This window comes from Ceratotherium simum, chromosome 2, assembly GCF_057802395.1.
Source record: "Ceratotherium simum simum isolate JZ-2026a chromosome 2, ASM5780239v1, whole genome shotgun sequence".
Lineage (NCBI taxonomy): Eukaryota > Metazoa > Chordata > Mammalia > Perissodactyla > Rhinocerotidae > Ceratotherium > Ceratotherium simum.
This window is the reverse complement of record NC_141901.1, coordinates 14,875,310-14,902,559: the sequence shown is the minus strand read 5'-3', so window position 1 is coordinate 14,902,559 and position 27,250 is coordinate 14,875,310. Positions and strand designations below refer to the sequence as shown.

The 27,250-nt window shown below is 36.3% G+C and overlaps 1 protein-coding gene across 1 annotated transcript in view; it reads right to left on the bottom strand.

The window, feature by feature from the left end:
* Positions 1-27,250, bottom strand: part of AXDND1 (axonemal dynein light chain domain containing 1) — a 102,254-nt gene that overhangs the window by 64,256 nt on the left and 10,748 nt on the right. Inside the window, exons 6-14 of the mRNA XM_004425172.3 lie at positions 26,846-26,931; positions 24,361-24,417; positions 23,004-23,106; positions 21,029-21,150; positions 12,486-12,626; positions 11,667-11,771; positions 5,032-5,152; positions 2,169-2,270; positions 1,123-1,286 (exon numbers count right to left, since the gene is read on the bottom strand). Coding sequence (XP_004425229.2) covers positions 1,123-1,286; positions 2,169-2,270; positions 5,032-5,152; positions 11,667-11,771; positions 12,486-12,626; positions 21,029-21,150; positions 23,004-23,106; positions 24,361-24,417; positions 26,846-26,931 — 1,001 coding nt within the window. The remainder of the gene's footprint in view (positions 1-1,122; positions 1,287-2,168; positions 2,271-5,031; positions 5,153-11,666; positions 11,772-12,485; positions 12,627-21,028; positions 21,151-23,003; positions 23,107-24,360; positions 24,418-26,845; positions 26,932-27,250) is intronic.

Here is a 27,250-nt window from a genome sequence, read left to right as displayed (position 1 = left end):
AATTTATAAATATAAATATAAATTCAGACTTTAATTAGACCTGAGTAACCAAGTTACAGGGTCAGAAACCATGATAGTATTAAAAAGGTGTTCTCTGGGTCTTCGGCCTCCAAAACTAGACCATCATAAGAATAATTCCTGTTGAATACAGATGCCAAAACAATATATAAATAGAAAGACAGCCTAATGAATAATTAAGACTCAACATGTAGGTCAGGAGCTCCAGTTTCTGGTTAGAAAGAGTTTCCTTTATTATCTCTGAAGTCTCAGGAGGAGAAAGCTCTTGATAAAGAAGTCCCTGAAGAGAAAGAGCGAAGAGAACCACTGCCACCTGTGCTCCCCTCCCAGCTAAGAATCTACAAACAGTAGGAACAGCAATGGCAGCAGCAACCAGCATGGACATGTATCAGCTTCAGCTCCAGAACTTCCAAATCTACTAACTGGGAAACCTCTTAGAGGATACGAAAAAATGGAAACCACTGTTCTCAATTTGAAACAGAAATGATACCAAAATGTGTTTCCTCAACAGACAAAGCATCTTAAAGTTTTTAAAACCTTAGAAATCATTCAGTCCAGCCTGCATTCAAAGTATAGATTCCCACTAAGCTTGGCTTTGATTCCTTCATCCAGCCTCAACTTAACTACTTTATAGGCAGCCTTTTCCACTGTCAGATTTCTCTAACTGCTACAAAGTATGATATCCAATCCACATCAATCTCTTTATAACTGCCACCCATCAATTCCACTTCTCTGCACATGTACTATGCTATGGAATTGGCAGATGGATCCAGATATTCAAGTTTGCCAACAGTAATGACATAAGTGGACTTGATTTTTAAAAGAGAGGAAAAAAAAGAAAAAGAGTTGGACTTAAATGGAGGTGGCAGCAGCTGAGTAGAGGGATCAGGATGGACTACAGAGACAATTAGCACTAGAAACCGAAAGAACATTCAAGCTCCTAGCAGGACTGTGCCCTTGTAAGGGCTGCTGGTTACCTCACCAAAATCAACGTTCGAGTAATTACAAGGTAAAAGACAGAGAAAAAGAGAGAGAGGAAGAATTGGACTGAGTTATCAGACATGACATAGTATAATCAGAAAAACAAGATTCTCGGAGACTCACCTATTATTTCTGAAGTATTGCTGCCATTTGATAAGGCCATCCTTAACAATTTGCAATTTCTCCCTTGTAGACTCTTCATTTTGTTCCACTTCCTGCTTAAATTTATTCACTAAGTTTCTCCATTTCTGTGTCAACTTCTGCAACAGTGCAAGGTCTGCAGTGTCCTAGATAAAATACATGGAATCAAACCACTTATTCATTTACTCATATAACAAATACTTATTAGCATACACCAGACCATTATTAATATTGTAATCCTAGAGACATCCATAGAAAATGGATCAAAAAATTGAAAAGATATTCCTCTTTCAAAATATCATCAGTGACACTACTACACAGTCCCTTTGGTGGTGGATTTTCCATGGTACATAAAGTATTAGGAACAAGATTTTTTCCTTTGCAACATGAGCCCAATTTCCCCATAGGACTTTCATGGGAGGCAATGCAGTACACTGGAAAGAACAGGAATTTCAAAGCCAAAAGGAACCAAATGTGAATCCTAGCCATTTACCGGCTGTGTAACCTTGAGGGATGTTATTTAATCTATTTGAGATTAATTTTTCTTATCCATGAAATAAAGACCCTAATATATATCTCACAGGATTGTTATAAGAATTAAATGAAATGACTAGAGTAAATGGTTTGACTCTAGAAACACACTAAATGCCACTTCCCTCCTTTTCAACCTAGTGTACTCAGTGAATTTTCCCAAAAAATTGCATAGAATACATTGATAATGTAACTATTTCAATGAACACAGCTACTTACAGTTTTTTAGTTTAAGCACTAATAAATAGAATGATAACTCTATAAATAATATTTTCAGTGTTATTAACTTAGATAAATTTCTTTAATTAGGATAGAAAACAAATATAAAGAAGAGCCTGTATTGGCCTTTCCTTAGATTTTTCATTCCACCCACCATAAAGCACAAATATAAAACTATATTTAAAATTTAATCTATAAATTTAGCAAAGCCTTCCTATAATCTCAACCCTCAAGAACTGGAGTCTCTTTTCCCATAACTTATGTGAATTGAGCCTTACCTTGGTTGACAGCAGTATGATGAAATGTGTAGTATATTTACTCCAGCCTTTTTCATTGAGGTAAAGTCTTTTAGCCAATATGACTCTATTTCTTTCAATTACCTATAAAAAACAGGACTAAAATTAGGAAGCCAAAACATTACCAAACCATTGTAATTTATTAAACCCAAAGCAGTTTCACATATCAATTTTTCATTGAATCATTAACACAATCACAATTTCTTGTTTAAATCCTGAATTAACTTGAACCATAAATTCATGTTTTCTAAAACTAATGAACTAGAAGCAAATTCAAGTATAGTAGCAGAGGTTCTCAAACAATTTGATCTCAAACCTCTCTACACTCTTAAAAATTATTATGGACTCCAAAGAGCTTTTGTTTATATAAATTATATCTATTGATTTTACTGTATTGGAAATTAAACGTAAAATTATTTAAAATATGTATTTGTTAATTCACTTAAACATAACATTAATAAACCCATTATATGTTAACATAAGGAGTATTTTTATGACAAATTAACTATATTTTCCAAAAAAAAAAATTAGTGAAAAGAGCACCATCGTTTTACATTTTTACAAATCTAATGTCTGCCTTAATAGAATAGAGCCAGAGTCTCATATTTGCTTCTGCATTCAATCTGTTGCAAAATCCATATCATGTAACTTCAAGGAAAATTCACTGTACACTCATGTGAAAATCAGAGTGAAAAAGACAAATAACATCTTAGTATTAGGATGAAACTAGTTTTGACCTCATGGAAGGGTCTTATGGACCCCCAGAGGGTCTTTGGACCATTCTGAGAACCACTGATATACTGAATTAATTATACAGTCATTCAATGAATGACTATTCTAAATGCTGCATATAGCCATGAACAAAAGAAACAAAGTCCTTATTTTCAGGGAATTGACATTCTAGCTGTCATTTCCTGTTGGAAGGGACTTCAGGGATGATCTAACACAAAGCCCCATCAATTCAAGGTATTCTTGTACAGAAACCTCTACCAGGGATGAGTTCTCTACTGTTTAAATACTTCTAGAGGGAAGGAACTCACTTGTCTTCTTTTTTTCTCCTACTGAACATGCCTAACTCCCAGACTTGTTTCTTATATATTTACTGTCATGATTGTTTCCTCCAGACATGTTAATGTCCCTTTTAAAATTCTGCATCGGGATGGAACATTGTGTCCCAGATGAGGTCTGACAATTCCAGAGGAAAATGGGACAAAAATTTGAATCTGTTCATAATTTGCTGTTAATACTATAAGTCCCAGATGTGAGAATAGGCAACTAACCAGCAAACATTTTAGAAAAATAGAATATTGTGGGACTTTGCTATTTCCCTAAAGCATTACTATAATGGTCCACAGGCTGCCGTATTTCAATTCGTTTGTCATCTTGGGTACCAACCTAATAGAACCAAAGCGAGATATCCAGTGATCCTAATACAGTTACATTATGTGAAAAAATAAGAACCACTTTTCCTAGTTTATTATTAGTATAAATCAAAGTTGAAAATTCTAACATGTTCACAAACAACAGAGAAAGAATTCTTGTTCATACTTCAGAGGTTCTGTTGAAAAAAACAGCCATTGACTGGGCAAGAGCCAGGTACCAAAGAGAGAAGAAACAAAAGAAAAATATGTAATCTTCCCTTTTCAAGGCCCATAATAGCTACATTATTCCTCAATTAAATATACATCTTCATTTTTAAAATTTTTGTCTAGATTATTGAAAATAGCCAAGATATGGTAGCAACCTAAGTGTCCATCAATAGATAAATGGATAAAGAAGATGTAGTATACATGTACAATGGAATATTACTCGGCCATAAAAAAAGAATGAAATCTTGCCATTTCCAATAATATAGATGGACCTAGAGGGTATTACGCTAAGTGAAACAGGTCAGACAGAGAATGACAAATACTGTATGATTTCACTTATATGTGGAATCTAAAAAACAAAACAAACAAATATAATAAATCAGAAACAGACTCATAAATAGAGAACAAACTAGTGGCTGCCAGAGGGGAGGGGCGGATAAGGGGATGGGCAAAATAGGTGAAGGGGGACCCAGCTATACCACTACTGGGTATTTATCCAAAGAACTTGAAATCAACAATTCAAAGAGACTTATGTACCTCTATGTTCATTGCAGCATTATGCACAATTGCTAAGACGTGGAAGCAACCTATATGCCCATCAACTGATGAATGGATAAAGAAGATGTGGTATATATACACAATGGGATACTACTCAGCCATAAGAAAAGACAAAATCATCCCATTGACAACAACATGGATGGAACTTGAGGGTATTATGTTAAGTGAGATAAGCCAGACAGAGAAAGACAAACACCATATGATTTCACTCATATGTGGAAGATAAACAAATACACGGTCAAAGAGAACAGATTAGTGGTTACCACAGGGGTAGGAGTTTGGGGCGTGGGCACGAGGGGTAAAGGGGCACATATATACGGTGACTGACAAATAATAACGCACAACTGAAATTTCACAATGTTATAAACTATTATGACACCAATAAAAAAAATAGGTGAAGGGGATCAAGAGGTAAAAGCTTCCAGTTATAAAATAAATATGTCACAGAGACATAATGTACAACATAGGGAATATAGTTAATAATATCGTAATAAAGTTGTATGGTAACAGATGGTGACCAGACTTACCGCAGTGATCATTTCGCAACATATAAAATATCAAATCACTATGTTGTACACCTGAAACTAATATAATATTGTATATCAATTATACTTCAATTAAAAAAAGAAAGAAAATTATAAAATGAAACTTTATCTAGCCAAAAAAGAAGTCTGAGATATGATCCCAGATGAACCAACCTTTAGAGCCAATTCATACGTGGCTGAGCTCCAGATATCTCTTTCTGCCATTAACTGTTTAATATCACTCTCCATCCTCCCTCTTTGTAACGTATATAAGTCATGGTATTCTTCTACAATTCTAGAAGAAAAATTAAGAAACAGCTATATAGAGACATATTTTTTCAGAAAAAGAACATTGTCCTAAAATAGGCAATTTGTTCCTTTAAAACTCATCATAAGGTAATTATGGTATAATTGCTGGATATATCAATAACACTAATATACAGTGAAATAGAAGAAAAAATATTCACATTTGATTTATAAATCTTACAAAAGTCTTCAAGTAAAAAGTTCAATATATTTTTTCCTGCTCTAAACACTTTTCATCATATTCTTTATTCACTAGAATTTTCACAAAATGGTATTTTAACGGTGTAACAACACTATATCTAACGAAAAATTCAGAATACAAGTAGCAGTAATATAGCAGTTTTATTGTTAAGCTTTTTTCTCATAGAATTAGGATTCTTTATTAAAGGCACAAAGCTCAATAATTGTGAGCCATTATATTTTTAAATCATATATAATTAATATGAGATTTAAAGAAATTCTCTACCAACCAAAAGCTTGAGTATAATTAAGTACCTTTTTCTTAACTATTTTTTCTTCACGTTTACCAGAACATGCCTTTTCCTTCTAACTTACACTGAAACTTCTCTTAGAATTAAAAGCCCTTCTAAGATTAAATACAAATGCAAAAGTTGTAAAGTAACTGGTAGCGTTTCACAAAGCTTTTGAAACCCTTCCTCCTATGGAATATTAACTTTGCTTTAAGAATTAAAGGCCAGTGATGTAGAATTCTTCTGATTTCGGTGAAAGCAAGGAACTACCAGCGTCAGTTCCTGAAGCCTCTTTCTTTTTTTTCTTCTGAGGAAGATCAGCCCTGAGCTAACATCTATTGCCAATCCTCCTCCTTTTTTTTTTGCACTTTTTCTTCCCAAAGCCCCAATAGATAGTTGTATGTCATAGCTGCACGTCCTTCTAGTTGCTGCATGTGGGATGCGGCCCCAGCATGGCCGGAGAAGCAGTGCGTCGGTGTGCGCCCCGGGATCCGAACCCAGGCCGCCAGTAGCGGAGCGCATGCACTTAACCGCTAAGCCACGGGGCCGGCCCTGAAGCCTCTTTCTATTTGGAAGCTTCCACTTGTTCAAGGCAACTGAGAAAAAATTAATCACTCTAGGTGTCACCCAGGAGAATTCACATATAAAAATTCAACAAGGTATACCCTTAAGATTTGTGCATTTTACTGTCTGAAACAACCTCAATATCAAAAAGGGAATTAATTACCTTTGTTTATAATAGAAACAACCTCAATGTCCAACAACAAGGGATTGGCCAGATAAAATATCTGATGTAGCTCTATGATGAAAATATTCTGCAGCTAATTAAAGATCATGTTCTTAATACTTTGGTACATGGTAAAATTTTTCATGTTATAACATAAAATGAGAAAACCCAAATGATAAAATTATATATTCAGGTTGATCTCATTTTTATAAAAAATATGTAGAAAAAGAAAAATATATCAAAATATTAATAGTAGTTAACTCTGAAAGAATTATGGATGCTCTTTATTTCCTTATGTTTCTGTATTTTCCAAATTTTCAATAAAATAATCAGTAATAATGAATAATAATAATCAGAATAAAGTATTACTAAAAATTTCTAATCACACATTAAAAAATGAACTATCCCAATTCAGAACCATCAATTTTTTTTTTTTTTTTTTGTGAGGAGGACTAGCCCTGAGCTAACATCTGATGCCAATCCTCCCCTTTTTTCTTGAGGAAGATTGGCCCTGAGCTAACATCTGTGGCCATCTTCCTCTACTTTATATGGAACGCTGCCACAGCATGGCTTGACAAGCAGTGCATCGGTGCGCGCCCGGGATCCGAACCTGCAAACTCCGGGCCACCACAGCGGAGCACGCGCACTTAACCACTTGCGCCACCTGGCTGGCCCTCAGAACCATCAATTTTTAAAGAAAATGAGATTTCTTTCTCTCCTTCCTTCCCCTTCTCTCTGGCTTTAGAAGACGTTTTGTTCTTATAATGGACATTAGCACAAAAGAAGTTCTAGTTTATTTTTTTAATTCATTCAACAAATATCTGTTTAGTCCCTACCATATGCCTGGTAGTGTTCAAAACGAAATAAAACAAAAAAACTTTTCCCTTATAAAGTTTTTTCAGAAGAGATAATAAACAAAAAAGTAAAACAATATATTAAGTAGTGATAGTGCTATGGATAAAAATAAGTCAGGGAAAAGGGATCAAGAGTATAAAGTATGTTGCAATTTTAAATAGGGGGATCAGGAAAGACCTTACTGAGAAGACGACATTTGAGCAAAGGTCTGAAGGAAGGAGGGAAGAAGCGACACAGCTATCTGGGGGAGGAGGATTCCAGGCCCTGAAGTGGGAGCCTGCCTGGTATGTTCATGGAACAGCACAAAGGCAAGCATGTCTAGAATAAAGTAGGAGAAGTCAGAGAAATTCTGGTAGGATTAGTCTTATAAACATTTTTTAAAAGCATGGCCTTTTACTGTAAGAGGGAGAGGTACTGAAGAATTTTGAGCAGAGAAATGACATTATTTGAGTCAAGTTTTCATAAATCACATTGGGTGGTGTGTGGAGAATAGACTATAGCAGTGTAAAGGCAGAAGTAAAAGGCCATTCAGAGGTTACTGCAATATCCCAGGCAAGAGATGAAGATGGCAGTAGTGAAAGTGGTGAAGATTCTACATATATAATGAAAGGAGAGTTGATAGAATTTGCTAACGGAGAGATGCGAGAGAAAGAAAGGGATCGAGGATGACGCCGAAGAAACTGGAAGGATGGAGTTGCCTTTAACTGAAATGGGAAAAGAGTGTGGAGGGAGTAGGTTTGAGGGTAAAAACAGGAATTCAGTTTGGGAATGTCAGGCAACTAAGTAGAAATGTTAAGGCCATTGGACATGTAAGTCTGGAATTCAGGGAGAAGATTGAAGCCGGATATATAAATTTGTGAGTTGAGAGTATAGAGATGATGGTATTTAAAGCCAGGAAACTGAATGGATTCACTTAGGAATTGAATATAGATAGAGGAAAAATCCAAGGAATGAGCACTCCAATATTTAGAAATTGGTGAGATGAAAAGGAACCTGCAAGGGATATCAGTAAGAAGGAGCCAAGAGCAAAGTAGAAGGAAAACTAGGAGAGTATAATATGCTGAAAGACATTGGTTCAAGTAAGGGGAACTGGTCAATTACGACAAATGCTGCTGGTAAATCAAGTGAAACGAGAATTGAGACTTGACCTTTGGATTTAGCATCCAGCAATCACTGGTGCGTGCAATGACAGGTGCATTTTGGTGGAGTGGTGGAGGTGAAAGTCTGACTGGAGTGGGTTCAAGTGATAATGGGAGGACAGGTAATGGAGATAATGAGTACGAAAACGTTCTGAAGAAGTTTACTGTAAGGGGAGCAGAGAAATGGGGCCATAGCTAGAAGGGGAGATGAGGTCCTGAGAGACTAGGGAGACTTTTTAGGGTTTTTTTTGGTTGTTGTTTTTAAGACGGGAGTAGTTATAGTATATTTGTATACTGATGAGACTAATCAGGTGGAGAGGGAAAAATTAATGGTACAGGATAAAGGGGGATTATTTGCTGAAAATACCTCGAGTAGGTAAGAGGGGATGTAATAGTACACAAATGGAGAGATTGGCCTTAAAAAGGAGGAAACAGTTCATCTCCAGTAAGAGAAGGGAAAATAGAATGTATGAGCACAGATGCAAGTGGGTGGCTAGATGTAGGGGTAAGAGATTGAGTTCTCTTCTGTTTGCTTCCACCTTTTAGAAAGCAAGGTCATCGGATCAGAAAGAAGATGGAGAGATAGTATTAGAGACATGATGATAGAAGACAAAGTATAGAACAGTTACAGACCAAGACAAGAAGGTGAATCAGCTACAGAAAACAGTAGTATATTCAGTGGGCAAAAAATGATCAAAGTACCCCTCTCATTCCAGGAAGGAATAAAATAGAATAAAAGTAAATATATTTTTGAATTTAGATGTTGTATACATTTGTGTTTTTCTTGACATTTAAAAAATATAGTTACTCTTCAACAAAATTTTTTAAAAAGCAGAGGACTATGCTGGATTAAAAGGGACATAAAACAGGATGCAATATGTGGTCCTAGATTGGATACTAGTTTGGACAACCCATGTAAAATATATATTAGGAATAACTGAGAAAATTTGAATATGACCTGGGTAATCTATGAAGTGAAAATTTACTAGGTAGAGATTGTTGACTAAAAAAAAAAAAAGGCGATATAACAGTATATACAATACAATTTTGGTTTAAAAAATGCATCTGTGCACATGTACATAGAAACCAAATCCACAAGAATATATACTAAGGTATTTACAGCAGTAATCTATGGGTGGTGAGATTGTGATTTTTTTCTTCATTTTTGCTTGTCTGTATTTTCTGATTTTCTTATAAGGCACAGGTACCGCTTCTGTGATAATATAACAATTTGTGTGTTTGTGTGTGTGTGTGAAAGAGAGGAAGATTAGCCCTGAGCTAACATCTGTTGCCAATCCTCCTCTTTTTGCTGAGGAAGACTGGCCCTGAGCTAACATCTGTGCCCATCTTTCTCTATTTTATGTGGGATGCCTGCCACAGCATGGCTTGATAAGCGGTGCATAGGTCCATGCCCGGGATCCGAACCTGCGAACCCCAGGCCACCAAAGCACTGGGGTGGTGCACTACGCCACCTGGCCGGCCCCTAATAATATTATTTTTAATCAATTAAATTAAAAAAAATTTAAATACAATCAGATATATCTTTTGATATACACCCAAGAACTTCTAGTCTAACAGAAAATGAGGGGCTGGCCCCGTGGCTTAGCGGTTAAGTGCGCGCGCTCCGCTGCTGGCGGCCCGGGTTCAGATCCTGGGCGCGCACCGATGCACCGCTTCTCCGGCCGTGCTGAGGCTGCGTCCCACATACAGCAACTAGAAGGATGTGCAGCTATGACATACAACTATCTACTGGGGCTTTGGGGGAAAAAAAGTAAATAAATAAAATTATAACAGAAAATGAAATAGAGGTCTGCAAACTACAGCCTGTGGGTCAAATCCAGCCCACCACTTGTTTTTTGTATAGTACATGAGCTGAGAATTTTACATTTTTAATTTTTTACATATTCAATTTTACTTTTTTATATTTTTTAATGGTTGAAAAAAACAATAGAATAAAAATATTTTTTATTGTCAATCATTTAGATTTATCTGTAGGAGAAAATCCAAGGGGAAAAGTATCTTTGTTTAAATTCAGGGGGGCCCTTCTAGTAATAGACATTATTATACCATTAACAAGCAGAGGGATTGCTTCCTATTTTCCTCTGACTCCTCTAAGAACTGCTCTTGGAATTTTTTTTTTTTTTGGCTTTAGAGTGGGGTCACTAGGATCCAGGCATTCTTTGAAGCAAAACCACTTAGAAACCAATATTTTGTGCTAAGGGAAGAAATATTACAGAAGAGCAAAAAGCTTGAATTTTTTTAAATAAATTTTGAGGGCACCGATAGTTTACATCAATTCAGATTTTATATTATGTGAACATAAATTCATAAAGCCACCTTGGTACAATTATAACTAACCAGGTCTAGTGACTGGTTATATTTTACACTTCTTTCAAAAAGGTAATGCCCTCACATATTTACTATCTAGATGCATACTGACGGAGAACACTGGGAAACATTCTTCAGGTGCAAGGACAATCCAAATGTTCATCAACTTCTGAAATAACGAGTGCACTCTACAAACTCAGTTCTAGAATACGAAATCAATAGGAAAGTGCAACTAGTTAGAGGGCTACTCAAAGCGTCATTTGATCATAACCAGCTTTTGATACATGAATATGTTATAAATTCAAATTTCAGTGTCAATAAATAAAGTTTTATTAGAACATAGCCATGTTGTCCTTGGCTCCTTTTGCACTACAATGGCACACATTACAAAAGCAGAGTTGACTGAGTAGTTGTATCAAAAACCATATCTCACCATCTAGCCCTTTAAAGAAAAAGTTTGCTAACCCCTGAAATAGAATAAAAACACTAAGACCATAATAGATTCACTAAAATCTAAAAAAGAACTAGACTCACACTACTAATTAGGAAAATGGAAACAAAAACCAGAGATCTTTTCATACCCATCATACTGATAAAAGATATGGGCAAAAGGGAACTCGCATATTCTGATGAGAGGATATACCGATACAACTACTTTGTGGAGTTATTTGGCAATATCTAGCAAGACAAGGCTGTGCATATCCTATGACCCTGTAATCCTACTCCTAGGTATACACCCCAGGAAAACTCTCACATCAAGAAAACATCTACAAGATGTGTATTACAACAGTGCCTGGAGGAGTTAATATATGTAATGAATTTTATGTATATTAACTGTATTCATTAATATGTAATGAAAATTAGATATAATAACTCCTCTAGGCACTGTTGTAATAAAAAAACTTCAAATGTTTCTATAAAATTTTGTTTCTTAATATAAAATGTGAAGCAAGTATGACATAATGCTAACATTTGGTAACTCACTTGGCATTCTTTTCAGCATCTAAAAGAGCTTGTGCCAAATCCTTGTGAGCCTTCTCTGCTTCCTTTGTTAATTTCATATCATGTGCCCGAACCAGACACAGCTCCCTGAAACAGAGCAAAGAAATTTTATATTCATAATTGAAGACTTCCAAAAAGTTTCTACCCAGGAAATCAGATTTATACTTAGGAATCTTCTCACTTATCACATGTACATCTCTTCCTAGTTTTTCCACCTTATAAACCAAATCAAGAAATCCAGCGTACATTTAGGTGGAATCTTGCCAGCTCCAGCAATGGAATAAATCTGTCTAGAAAAGGTAGAAAGAAGATGTGGGGGATCCTCTAGAATGGCATGAAGGCAGATGTTGACAGGCAAGGCCTCCAGGCTGCTCTATCCTACCCTCTGACATGCCTATCCTATCCTCTTCATTTTTGCCACTAAATATCTTGCCACAAGGTTAGATGATCACTAACCTTGATTGCAATATAATGCTTATTCTCTTTGGGATTTGAACCATAACATCCTAATCACGGCATTGCTCTGTAAACCTGATTAAGATAAACATCTCTATCTTGGAAGGAAGAACAAGAGTCTTTTCCCTATATATACACGGAGCCCTAGTTTTGTGTTAACCTGTGTAACTCATGTCTCTACATCTATACTGACATCTATATCCAGTCCTCTGTTCTCTTGCTAAACATGAAAAGGGAACAAAAGAATCCTCACCATTAACCACTCTGCTTTCCCTGAATATTTTTTACTCTCTTTAGAGACATGGCTTTGACTTTTGTTTTGGGTTAAAGATACTCAGTTTTTACCTGGTCAGTTCCTCAATAACATTCTTAAAATTGTACAATTCTTCTAAAATGCGCTGGTCCATCATTCGCTGAGTTACCAAGTCTTTGTAGAAGTCAATCATCTGCCGGGCAATTTGGTCAAGCATTTGTACATACCGCTCTCTGCATGAGAAAGAAGGAAAACAAGACATCATGCAGAAGAAAAAAGGAGCCAGAAAATATGTGAGAGAGAAAGTAATGTTAGGGAAAAAAATATTGAACAGATCTTCACAAAAGATATGTGGGAAGAACAAGATAGAAAAAGAAAAGGATCTATTCCTGCCATGCTCATATAAGTGAATGAATTGTGGAGAATTTTAGCCAGAGTCATAATTATTTGGAATATAATGTCTGAGATGTAAAACAAAATAAGGCCTTCTTTTATTTCTTCTTCTAAATCATAAACTCTACAAGGATATGAACCATGTCACAGAGTGCCTGGAATATAGTGGGATTTTTATAAATAGTTGAATTCATGAATAAAATCACTTTTCTCAAATCGACCAAAATGTAAAGAGACACCAACTGTTTAAAAAGAAACAAAGACCTTAAATACAAAGAAGTCATTTCTTTTGCTTCTGAATAAATCCAAACAAAATATTTGGAAATGATCACAGATGACAAATTACAAATACCATAGCTGAGCAGTCTTCATTTATATTAAAAGTGATCTAGGTATTATATCCTAAGCCTGAGACCCCAGAATTATAATATCTTTGAGTTGGAATGGTCATTTAGTTTAATGTCTCATCAACTGATGGAATTATACAGCCCTTGTTTAAACACTTAAAGTGACAGGGAGTTTATCCACTTAATATGCAGCTCATACATTGGGAAGTATCAATTTTAAAAACACCTTCTTGGGGGCCGGCCGGTGGGGCAAGTGGTTAAGTGCGCGAGCTCCACTGCAGTGGCCCAGGGTTCGCCAGTTTGGATCCCAGGCGCGCACCAACACACCACTCGTCAAGCCATGCTGCAGCAGCGTCCCTTATAAAGTGGAGGAAGATGGGCATGGATGTTAGCCCAGGGCCAGTCTTCCTCAGCAAAAAGAGGAGGATTGGCAGATGTTAGCTCAGGGCTGATCTTCCTCACAAGAAAACAAAAAAAAACCAGCTTCTTTAGGACTTCCCCTATTGGCAATATAGGGACAAAATACTCTGAAGGGCCTTCCCATTATAAGACAACTATATCCGTGATAGAGCACACTTCTTGAAGCATTACTGGGCTCACAGGAAGAAACAGAAGTCTCTACGGATGAAAAAGAAAAACAGCAAACAAAATACAATAAGCCAAGAATGGAGTGGGAGGTGGTATGCAGTAATTCACTATGCAAACCCAAGGTCAGGGTTGCCTCAGTAAAAATACCAATGCTGGGTCCCAGAGACTAAATCTCGAGTCCACTTCCAAGTGGGAGACCTGAGTATAGGACAACTGCATAAAGCCAGGATTCCAGAAGGGAGAAAATGCAAATCCTCTCTTCAGGAATCATCCACGATTTATACCCTGAGGATTTCATAATTAAGATTAGCCAAGGGCCGGCCCCATGGCTTAGCGGTTAAGTGCGTGCGCTCCGCTGCTGGCGGCCCGGGTTCGGATCCCGGGTGCGCACCGACGCATGGCTTCTCCGGCCATGCCGAGGCCGCGTCCCACATACGGCAACTAGAAGGATGTGTAGCTATGACATACAACTATCTACTGGGGAAAAATAAATAAATAAAATTAAAAAAAAAAAAAAGATTAGCCAAATATTAGCTACACAAGCAAAGATTGCAAAATATTCATGTAAATAAACCATCATGAATGAGACTCAGAAGAAACAACAAACAGTAGATTTTAGATACTAATGGTCTTCATATATCAGACTTATCAGATTTAGAATATAAAACCATGCATAAAATGTTTAAGAAATAAAAGATGGACTCTAAAAATAAATAAGCAACAAAACAAATATGATGAGAGATATGGAAACAAACCAATAGAACTCTTCAGGGGAAAATACAATCATTGAATTGTAAAACTCAGCAGATGGGTTATAGCAGAATAGATATAGCTAAAGACGGTATTAATGTCCTGGAAAAAATTACCCAGAATGCAGCATACAGACAAGGAGATGGAAATTATGAAAAAGAGATTAAGAGACAAAGAACATAAAATGAAAATGTCATATATATCTAATCAAAGTTCCAGAAAGAGAAAACAGAGAGAATGGAGAACAGACATTCATGAAAGACATCATCATTGATAATTTCCCAAAACTTATGCAGAACATTAACCTATACATAGGCTTGTGGTATAGATAGGTATAGGAAATATAAAAAGAAGTCCAGAGGAACTAAATTTACTCTTCTGCCTGAAATAACAACAAAAAAAAGACAAAGTATGTGAAACAACAATTTTCAAGACACTGGAAATCAGGCAACGAAAGAAATTGATCCCTGAGAGACCAGAAATAAATAAAGTAAGCCCTATGATTGCTCCAACTTATTGACTTGAGAGAGTTTTGAGGCCATAGCACAAGAAGAGGGAACCAAGGAGGAGCCCAGTGGACTCCTTGAGTTAAGGAGACAGAGCAAAGAGCCTAGAGAGATGAAAGCAGCTAGAGTTGAGAGGACAGAGTATCAGAGAGAAAAGAGCTACACAGAGAAAGAACTCTAGAGCTCTGCAGAGGGTCCCCCTCAAGTATTCAGCTAAGTAATGATCGGGGCATAAATGTGAAGAAACTACCTGAGACCAGGGAAAGAACCATTTGAAAAGATGAGAGGTAAGAGTGCCCAGCACTCACACATGGCTCAAAATAGTGCCTGTTCCAACTAGCTAGACTGGGAAACTCATGATTCATAGGCATTGGATATAGTACAAAGAAAAGTCTTGCCTTGGTATGCAGAAATAATTAGCCCTAAAGTGAGCACTGTTCTGGACCCACCTAAAGACCCAAAAGGATCAAACTGTTTTCAAGTAACTTAATTGTGTCCTAGAACAAAGCTCAACAATATTTTTAGAAATACAAAAATATATAGCATCCACTAAGGTAAAATTCACAATGTCTGTCATTCAATCAAAATTACCAAGCATGCAAAGAAGCAGGAAAACACTGATGAGGAGAAAACTCAATCGAAACTGACCCAGAACTGGCATAAATGTTAGAATTAACAGACAAGGACATTAAAAGTTATCATACCTATATTCTATATATTCAAAAAATTATATAATGACATGGAAGATATTTTTAAAAGATCCATATTGAGCTTCTAGAGATGAAAACTGCAGTGTCTGAGATGAAAACATCATTGGGTAGGATTAAAAACAGATTAGATATTGCAGAAGAAAAGATTAGTGAACTTGAAGATATAGCAATAGAAACAATCCAAAATGAACAGAAAAAGAGGAAAAAACACAAGAAAAAATGTCCAAAACATCAGTGATCTGTGGGACAACTTCATTATTAGTCGCCTGATATCTGTGTAAATGGACTCCCCCAGAAAGGGGGCATGGAAGAAAAAATACTTGACAAAAAACTAGCCAAAAAACGTCCATATTTGATGAAAAATATAAACTCACAGATTCAAAAATCTCAATGAAAACCAAGGACAAGAAACACTAAGAAAACTACGTCAAGGCACATCATAATCAAATTGCTCAAAAGCAATGATATGGTTCCCAGAACTTAATGAATTCCACAAAATAATGGTCAGGAAACATTTCAGTAGTTTAAAATTCAGGTGAGAGTAAAGAAACCAGTCTGAAAAGACTACATACAGTATGATCCCAACTATATGATATTCTGGAAAAGCAAAAGTATAGAGACAGTAAAACGATCAGTGGTTGCCAAGGATTCAGGGGGATAGGAATGGAGGGAGATAAACAGGTGATGCACAGGGGGTTTTTAGGGCCATGAAACTATTCTGTATGTTACTGTAATGGTGGTAATACTGTATGATACCATATTTTGAAATCAACATTGACCAATTAGTGTGCTTAGTATCTTTGACTAAGAAAACTTGAAAGAACTGGGGATGCTTAGCCTGGATAAGAGAATGCACAAGAGGGAAGACAAAATGGCTGTTTTCAAATATTTAAAGAGCTATAAGGTGAAAGAAAGAATAGACTTATCCTGAGTATTTCCAGAGTACAAAATTAGGATTAGTGAGTAGAAGTTATAGTAAGGTAGATTAATTTAAAAATTTTATTATGTGAAATTTGATACACAAAGGAAAATATGCAATGTAAATGAGGAATCACCATGATGAAATGACTATCTGTGAACACTTTATAACTTTTTTACTGAGATATAATTTACATGCCATAAAATTCTCCCCTTTTAAAGTTTATAATACTTTTTAGTATATTCACAAAGTTGCGCAACCATCAGCACTAACTCCAGAGTATTTCCATCATCCCCCCAAAAAACCCTTAATGGTACCCATTAGCAGTCACTCTCCACTCCTCTTTATCCCAGTCCCTGGCAACTACTAGTCTATTTTCTGTCTGGATTTGCCTCTTCTGGACATTTCATATAAATGGATTCATATAATATCTGACCTTTTGTATCTAGCTTCTTTCATTTAGTATAATGTTTTCAAATTTCACCCATGTTATATCATGTATCAGTACTTCATTCCTTTTTATGGTCAAAAAATATGCATTTGTCAAAACACATAGAACAGTACAATACAAAGAATAAACCTTAATATAAACTATAGACTTTAGTTGATAATAATATATCAATATTGGTTCATTCATTATAACAAATATACCACATTAATACAAGATGTTAATAAGGAGGGAAACTGTACATGGGGGAGAGAGGGGTATAAGGAAACTCTGTATTATCTGCTCATTTCTTCTGTAAATCTAAAACTATTCCAAAGAACAAAAACCTTTTATTTTTAAAAAGAAAGTCAGGTGAGCACATTTTTAAAAAAATGAACAGGCAAGTAAAATACAGAAATATTAAGTATATATATTTTTTAATTCATTAAAAAATATGTAAATATAAAACTATATATATACGACAAAAGATTAGCTCCTAGGATATATAAAGAACTCATAAATCTCAATAAAAGGACAAACAACCCAAGTTAAAAATAGGCAAAACGTGAACAGATATTTCAAATATATATATATGGTAAATAAGCTCATGAAAACGTGCTCAACATCTTTAGTTGGCAGAGAATTGCAAGTTAAAACCATAATGACATACTAGTACACACCAGAATGGCCAAAATTAAAAAGACTTATAAAACCAAATGTTGGCAAAAATATGGAGCAACCAGAACTCTCATACATTATTAGTGGAAGTATATAACAGTACAACCACTTCAGGAAAAGGTATGACAAGTTCTTACAAAAATTCACAAAAAGATTCATACAAGAATGTCTGTGGTAGCTTTATTCATAATAGCCCAAAACTGGAAACAATCCAGCGTCCAATTGATAGAAGGGATAAACAAAGTGGTTTTTGTTCCATTCATACAATGGAATACTACTCAGCAATAAAAAGGAAAAAACCCCCAATACATGGAACAACATGGATGAATCTCAAAAACATGCTATGTGAAAGAAGCCTTACATAAAAGAGTACATACTGTATGATCCCATTTATATGAAGTTCCTAAATAGGCGAAACTAATCTAAGATGGAAAAAAGTCAGAACCTCTGGAGAAGTGGGGTGGGCTTTGACTGGAAAAGAGGATTAGGGAACTCTGTGGGGTGATGGTAATACTCTATATCTTGATAAGGGTTTGTGTTATATAAGTATATGTATTTGTCAAAAGTCAATAAATGCAGACAAGATTCGTGTATTTCAGTATATGTAAATTTTATTAAAAAAAGAAAAAAAGGCAAACAACGAATTCTGGTTAATGATATACATGCTGAAGTATGTAGAGGGAAATACACTGATGTCTGCAATTTACTTTGAAGTGCATGAAATTGGTGGATGGATAGAAGGATGGCTAGATGGACAGACAAGCGATAAAGCAAGTAGAGTGAATTTTTTGTGTGTGTGTGAAGAAGATGAGCCCTGAGCTAACATCCATGCCAATTCTCCTCTTTTTTTTTGCTGAGGAAGACCAGCCCTGAGCTAACATCTATTGCCAATCCTCCTCCCTTTTTCCCTCCCTTCTCCCCAAAGCCCCAGTAGATAGTTGTATGTCATAGTTGCACATCCTTCTAGTTGCTGTATGTGGGATGCCGCCTCAGCATGGCCAGACAAGCGGTGCATCGGTGCACGCCCGGGATCCGAACCCGGGCCGCCAGTAGTAGAGCATGCGCACTTAACTGCTAAGCCACGGGGCTGCCCCCTAGAGTAAAATATTAATGGCAAAATCTAGATGGTGAGTATATGCATGCCCACAGTAAAATTCTTTCAATTTTTATGGGAATTTGGAAATTTCCATAATAAAATATTGGAAAAAATAAAAATAACAACTGAAAGAAAGTCAGGTGCCTGCATCCAAAGATATTTACAGTGTCAACCAAAAAGAATTTACAGCAGCAGCCCGATTTCCACGTAATCTGAGAGTCTTGTTCAGCTCATACCCAACCTGGCAGTTATTTTTTCCCCTATAAAAAACAGTTATTATGGGGGCCGGCTCGGTGGCACAAGCGGTTAAGTGTGGCGCACTCCGCTGCGGCAGCCCGGAGTTCGCCAGTTTGGATCCCCGGCGCGACACCCCGCTTGGCAAGCCATACTGTGGCGGCATCCCATATAAAGTGGAGGAAGATGGGCATGGATGTTAGCCCAGGGCCAGTCTTCCTCAGCAAAAAAAGAGGAGGATTGGCAGATGTTAGCACAGGGCTGATCTTCCACACACACACACACACAAAAAAAAACAGTTATTATGCAACTGTTTCATATGAAACCCTCCTTCTGCAGCAACAGGTCTCAAAGGCAGTTGCATGAAAAGCAGAGACACACACAAGCTGATGAGATGGCACTCAATGAGACGTACAGCAGAAAGCTACAGTAACACGCAAACAGAGAGAGGAGCTTAGAGGCTGATATCAAGTATTTCCAGAGCACGCATGGGGTAACCATTTACTGGGGACGTCTATTGGATCCCCACAACAATCTTGTGAAGCAGGTAGGACTCCGTAAGATACCAGGCTCAGGACAACGAAAGTCTTCCTCTTTGAAGGTGGGCTCTGGACCTTTAAAAGAGCTCCTAACACAACAAAATGCTGGCCGCTAGTTTATTTTGGACCTATTGAGTGTTTCACCATTTCACAAACACATCATGAATGTTTGCAGCAATCCTCCTGAAATCTCATGGCTTATTCTCACCTACTTTGTATTCTTGACTCCAACTTTACCCTATTCTAAATCCTTGGCTTTCAAGCCTACTCTGATACTATCTCTGGCACTTTGGAGTTAGTATTTTTGTCTCCCTAGTGTCTGACTCAACTTTTCTTAAAGGATTTTGGCTTTGACTTGCCTGCCTGTCTCTCTTTGTTTAGACTTCCTGGGATAGGACCCCACCCTATTTTGGGCCATAGAAGCTAACTCCTGATATCAGCTGTTATACCCACTCATACCTGTTCCTCATGAGGGGAAGGTTTGGATACACTGTTAGTCATCTAGTTCCTTTGCCATGCCTTCCTCATCTATCCCTCCTGGCTTTGTTCTTAGCTTAACAACGCATACTTTAGTTGTCCCTATCTTCATTCTAATTTGACATTCTCCAGCTCTTGATGGTCTTCCAACAACTTACTCCTTAGTACTCCTTAGTACCTAACCTTGACCAGTCTCTTATTAATGGCTTTGCTTCTAGTTTCTCAGCACCGTCAGATAGGAGGACTCAGCTTACATAAATCAGATGGTGGGCAAATAGGGCAAATTTATATTATTAATTCCCTCTCAGGAGAAACAGATATTCAGAGAGATCTAATAATTTGCCTATGGATCCATGGCAAGTAAGCTGCAGATATGTAATCTGAACCCAGTGTTCTAATTCTACTATTCCTTTCAGCTTTTTGGAAAGAACTATAGTCATGAGAAGAAGAATTATAGTAACAATAGTAATTATCATCATCTATAATAATTATATGTATTGAGCACCTACTTCTGTGCTCTCATTTAAACCTTACCACTATCCTATAAAGCATCTTAGTGCTTGACACAGAGTAGACACTCAATAAGTATTATTGATGAATGAACAAATAGACAAATTAAAATTTTCACAGTAGCTATTATCTTCATTTAAAGATGAGAAAACTAAGGCCCAGACTTTTACCAAGGTCACACATCTAGATGATGATTTGAAACCAGATCGGTCTGTCTCCAGAATCTACGCTCTTTCCACTATGTCGCATAGCACTTCACTCCCAATCATAAAATAATATGGCATCAAACATCCCAACAGAAATCACCTTAAGGAAGAAAATATAATAGTAATACAATTAGGTTCCTTATTATCAACAGAATAGAGAAGTGTACTTTTGTGATTTTTCTCAAAAGCAGATATAAACATAATTCTAATATAAAATTCAATAGGAAACTGGGATACTCCCATAACAGCTCTAACCTGATTTTAGACAGTAGTTCTCCCCTATCTGCACAGTCCACACTGACTTGTCGAATAAGTTCATGAAATACTGTATTGTAAATGGTTTGTTCCTTCTTCAATATATGTAGTAGTTTGTGCATCTGGCAGAAGATAATTAAGATAATCAGTATTTATTACAGTCTTGTCAGTAAAAACCATTTTAGGTGGTAAGCACCCTGAATGTGAATAAGTTTTAGAAACACCTTGATTGGGCCGGCCCCGTGGCTTAGCGGTTAAGTGCATAAGCTCCGCTACTGGCGGCCCGGGGTTCGGATCCCGGGCGTGCACCAATGCACCACTTCTCCGGCCATGCTGGGGCCGTGTCCCACATACAGCAACTAGAGGGATGTGCAACTATGACATACAACTATCTACTGGGGCTTTGGGGGGAAAAAAAAAAAAGGAGGAGGATTGGCATAGATGTTAGCTCAGAGCTGGTCTTCCTCAGCAAAAAGAGGAGGATTGGCACAGATGTTAGCTCAGGGCTGATCTCCCTCACAAAAAAAAGAAACACCTTGATTAATTTATTTGACTTACATTTTCCTTTATCAATATATATACAAAAATGATACATTATTTTTAAAAACCTATGTCTAATCATGCACCTCTTTATATGATGCACTTGAGAAGGTCACAATATCACTTCTATGTTGTCCCTGGCAAAAATACAAAACCTGAATCTAATCATGAGTACACATCAGACAAACCAAAATTGAGGAACATTCTACAGAATAACTGGCCTGTGCACATCCAAATATCAAGGTCAAGAAAAACAAAAAACTGTTTTTTAAACTTGTCTAAAGGAACATGACAGGGACCAGCCTGGTGGCTAGCGGTTAAATTTGCGCACTCCGCTTCGGCAGCCCGGGGTTCACAGGTTCGGATCCTGGGCACAGACATATGCACCGCTTATTAAGCCATGCTGTGGCAGCCGTCCCACATATAAAATAGAGGAAGATGGGCACAGATGTTAGCCCAGAGACAATCTTCCTCAGTAAAAAGAGGAGAATTGGCAACAGATGTTAACTCAGGGCTAATCTTCCTCAACAAAAAAATTAAAAAATAAAAAATAAAGGAATATGACAACTAAAAGCATTGTGTGATCCTGGGATCCTGAAATAGAGAAGGAAAAATAGCTATAAAAGCCATTATAGGGACAATTGATAAAATTTGCAATTTGAATATGGACTATATTCATAATACTATCATACCAATGTTAAATTTTCTGATTTTGATGACTGTATTATGGATATGTAAGAGAATGTCCTTATCCATAGGAAATATACTCTGAAATGTTTGGTGGTAAAGAGGCATGATGTCGTCACCTTCCTTTAAAATGGTTCAGAAAAAATTATATAGAGAGAGGGAGAGAGAATGATAAATCTAATAGGGAACAATGTAAAAAATTGGTGAATCTGGGTAAAGGTTATATAGGAGTGCCTTATATCAAACTTGTCTATTTCAAGTTTCAAATCTATAAAAATAAAAACTTACAAAACAAAAAAGAAATAGCCCTCGTAAAGAAAAAAATCGCTCTATGTAAGACTGAAAAAGTTCTTTCATTAAGTACAAAATAAAAATTATAAGTGGTAAGAAAGCATGGTTTAATTGGCAGTGTTTTTTAGTGGGACATAAAGTAATAGGGGTCTTATAATCAATGGTGCCTTATATTCAATGAAATACAGTAATAATAATACTAACAATTAATTATACCGTGTTTACCACATGTTCTAAGCCCTTTACATTTATTATGTCATTTAATCTCCACAACAACCCTATGAGGTAGATATTATTATTATCTCTAATTTACAGATGAGGAAATTAAGGCACAAATACATTAAATGCCTTGCCCAAGGTCACCAGCTAATAAATGGCAGGGCCAGGATTCCAATCCAGGCATTCCACCTTGAGTGCATGCTCTTCACCACTAGGTTACACTGATCTTTGCAACTACCTTGGTTGGCCCTGTATATTCCTGATTTTCCACACCAGCTCTCTCTAGCATAGTATCCATCACGTCATTCAGCTGGACCACTTCTACTCTTTTATTAGGTTTCCTAAAAGATTAAGGTGGCAGATTTATGTAATTAGTGTTACAAAAAATAGATCATCCTCAAATGGCAAAAAGATTATTATATTTATAAAGAAAATGTATATACTATGGAATATTAATCGTATTTTAAATCATTAGACCTGTATGTACTGATCTAGTGAGATATCAGTAATATAGCAAAAAAAGAAAACAAGAAAAATGCAAAGAGTATGATCCTCTTTTTCGTAAAAGAAAATAATGCTCCACCCCACAAAAATTCTATACACCTACTGTGTAAGATTGTAAGAACACAGAAAAAATGTGGAGAGATAAACACCAAGCTGTTAATATTGATTACAATGTAAGAGAAGAAAAGGAACAAAGGAGAGATAATAAGAAAAAAAAAATACAGCAAAATGGAGAAATACTAATGGTTAAATGTAGAATATAAAAGTATTTTATATATGATTCAGCAATCCCACTTTTGAGTATTTATCCAAAAGAATTGAAATCAGGATCTGGAAGAGATACTAGCACTCCCAGGATCATTGCAGCACTATTCACAATAGTCAAGATGTGGTAACAACCTAAGTGTCCATCAATAGATGAACGGAAAAAGAAGATGTGGTACATATACACATACAATGGAATATTATTCAGTCTTAAAAAAAAATGAAATTCTGCAATATGTAACAATATGGATGAACCTGGAGGACATTAGGCTAAGTGAAATAAGCCAGTCACAAAAGGACAAATACTGCATGATCTCACTTACATGAGGAATATTCTAAAATAGTCAAAATCATAGAATCAGAGAGTGGGATGGTGGTTTCCAGGGGCTAGGGGGAGAGGAAATGGGAAATTACTAATCAATGGGAATAAAGTTTCAGTTATGCAAGGTGAATAAGTTCTACAGATCTACAACATTGTGCCTACGGTTAACAAAACTGTATAGCACACTTAAAAATTTGTTAAGAGGGTAAATCTCATGTTAAGTGTTCTTACCACAATAAGATAAAATTTAAAAACAAAAAAAAGAAATTTGAAACTGTAAAAAAAAGTATTATAGGACTTAAATATTATAAATATGTAAAAATTGAATAAATCGCAATTGGACAAATGAAAACACTGATTAAATAATAGAATTGTAGGCAATTATTGTCTTGGGTTTCTGCTGTAATTTTAATATTTTTTATGTAATAAAGTATCAAGAAAAAGGAATATATATGTATATAGTTATTCTTTCTGAGAAATGCTTTCAAAAATAAAAAGTACTTACATGGATGGAAAGAGCAATAGCCTGTTTTCACTATCTGTGAGGAGAGTAGTATATTTGCTGCAATAAATAATACAGGTAAATGTTATTGTAAGAAAATTATCTGGCCTGTTTATCACATATCACAACATGATAAACTTAAGACCTCATGGAATTGAGAAGCTTGGAGAAACCAGAAAAGTCCATCATTTGGCACACAAGGTCATACATAAATAGCCTTACACATCTACAGACAGATGTAATAATATTTATCATATTTGGAACATTTTTTAGTAAAAGAGCTTCAATCACATTCCTCAATATGTCACAAGATGAAAATTTCCTTGGGGCTGGCCCGGTGGCGCAAGCGGTTAAGTGCGCGCGCTCCGCTGTGGCGGCCTGGGGTTCGCCGGTTCAGATCCCAGGTGCGCACAAACACACCGCTTGTCAAACCATGCTGTGGCGGCGTCCCATATAAAGTAGAGGAAGATGGGCATGGATGCTAGCCCAGGGCCAGTCTTCCTCAGCAAAAAAGAGGAGGATTGGCATCAGATGTTAGCTCAGGGCTGGTCTTCCTCACAAAAAAAAAAAGAAAGAAACAAAATTTCCTTGATTCATTTTAAAAAAACACATAACTTTTCAAAGGTGGAAGGATGTTCTAAGAACACTGAAGTCAATAAAGTTAAGTGACTAAACTGGTTAAACAATTAATAAGAAGCATAGAATGAAACCAGAACTGAGCTTTCCTAACTCCCAGCATATCTGCCCTCTTGTAGTGCCTGTTACACCTAAATGAGTATCACAATGAGAGCCACATGGTAATCCTTTAAATGCATTATTATTTATATATCTTTTTTCTTCCCCTAGTTAATAAGGATTTCTTTTGGTTCTGCCCCCTACTGGAACACCATTGGTTAATAAGGTCTATTTTCAGAATTTAGATCAGTGAAAAATCTCCAGGGAATATACACTCAAAATAAAGTTTCAAAAATGAGTATGTGAGAGGCACTAGAAGTGATGACACCCCAGGAGCAATGAGCACACCTAGCACCCAGATCTTGGTCTCTAGGTACCATTCTCCACTAAGAGGAATCAGTACTCCTTGGAGAAATGACTCAGAGCTCATTCCAAAGCTGGAGTTGGGAAATAAAAGATGAACCTGGAAATCTTATTGAGCCAGAAAATAAGGGAGCATTCAAGAATGATAGGGACATGTCCAAAGAACACAAGAGCCAGCTCAAAGGAGCTGGCATTCGCCAAATCTGGAAAAATTTGAACATCAAAATAAATAATAATAGTAAAGAATTATAACCCATTGAATCAAATAGAAATCCATGAGTCTATATGGTAAAATGCCAACTAACAAATACAGAAGAAATGATGGAGCTAAAAAAAGTCATCAAAAGATCTATATCTAGTGGGTTGCTAGGAAATATACACTAAAGTATTTGGTGATAAAGTGTCACAATGTCTCCAATTTACTCTTGAATAGTTTGAATAGTTTAAATAAGTATGTGTGTGTGCACGTGTGTCTGTATTAAAGCAAATGAGGAAAAATGCAAAAACTCCGTAAGTCAGAATAGACAGTATACTGGAGTTCCTTGTCCTATTTTTGTAACTTTTTTATAATTTTGAAATTATACAGAAATAAAAAGTTACCCCAAAAATGAGTTCCATTTAGTTCTCTTTGGAAAAATATTGTTCTGAAACCCACCATCATAAGGAAGTGCCATATAACATATGTATTGGATAAGGCAAAAAGAGTGACAGCTTCTGGACATTTTATTATAAAAGCTTAGTCCAAAGTTCTAGTTTTTTAAACAATGAAACATTCAAGTGTTGTTCAGAAAATGAAAACAAGATCCCTCCTTTTTGTGTTTGTGCGTGAGGAAGATTAGCCCTGAGCTAACCTCTGTGCCAATCTTCCTCTACTTTGTACGGGGGTCCACCACAGCATGGCTGACAAGTGGTGTAGGTCTGTGCCTGGGATCTGAACCTGTGAATCCTGGCCGCCAGAGCAGAGCGTGCCAAACTTAACCACTACACCACGGGGCTGGCCCCCAAGATACCATTTTTAATCCCATAAGCAGGAATCAAAAAAAAACTGGAGACGGCTAGTCTGCAGTCTGGAGCTAAGCCCTAGAGCGTGCATTATGAGATTCCAGCTTAGAGCACTTTCCTTTGTCTCCATGGTCATTGCTCAAAACCATTCCTAAAGAGGCATACTCAAGTGTTCAGAACAAAGATCTATTTTTTTTAATTCAAAATTAAACAGTAGGAAAAGACAGAACAATTTAATCACTAAAATCCCAAATTATTTCAAGTAAGACTTTTTCATTAGCTTTTGATACTTTTCTTAAATTGTATTAGGATGGTAGGCCAAATTCTTCCTCATTGCAGTGTAGATAATGCCTAGGAACACGAGTGGACTGTTCTCAGGTTCCTCCATGTCTGGGAAGGAGGAAACAGTGCAACTTGCCAGATATTCAGTATATACCATAGTACTCACTCATCATAACACTCCAAACCGGAAACACCTGTATTTGACACAATATGAAATTCTTCAGGAATCAAAGTATCTGTTACTTTCTTTGGCTGAAAAAAAAAATGGACAAAAATGAAACATTAGTAGATGAAAAAAACTGAATTGCACAAATCCTAATTCCTATGGCAATGGGATACTATATATTAAGTTAAGAGATTTTATTAGAGAAATAACAATATTAGTAATGTGGGTCATGGCAAGTAGTAAAAAACTTTTAGCAGAGCATACATTAAAAAATAACCATGAAATAAAGAACCTTGGTTTTAGTATTAGTTACACATGTCCCATACATTCAGAAATCCAATGACTCTTTAAAATTCAATGGGAATTTAAAATTCACCTCAGCAACATTCCAAAAATAAGAATCCT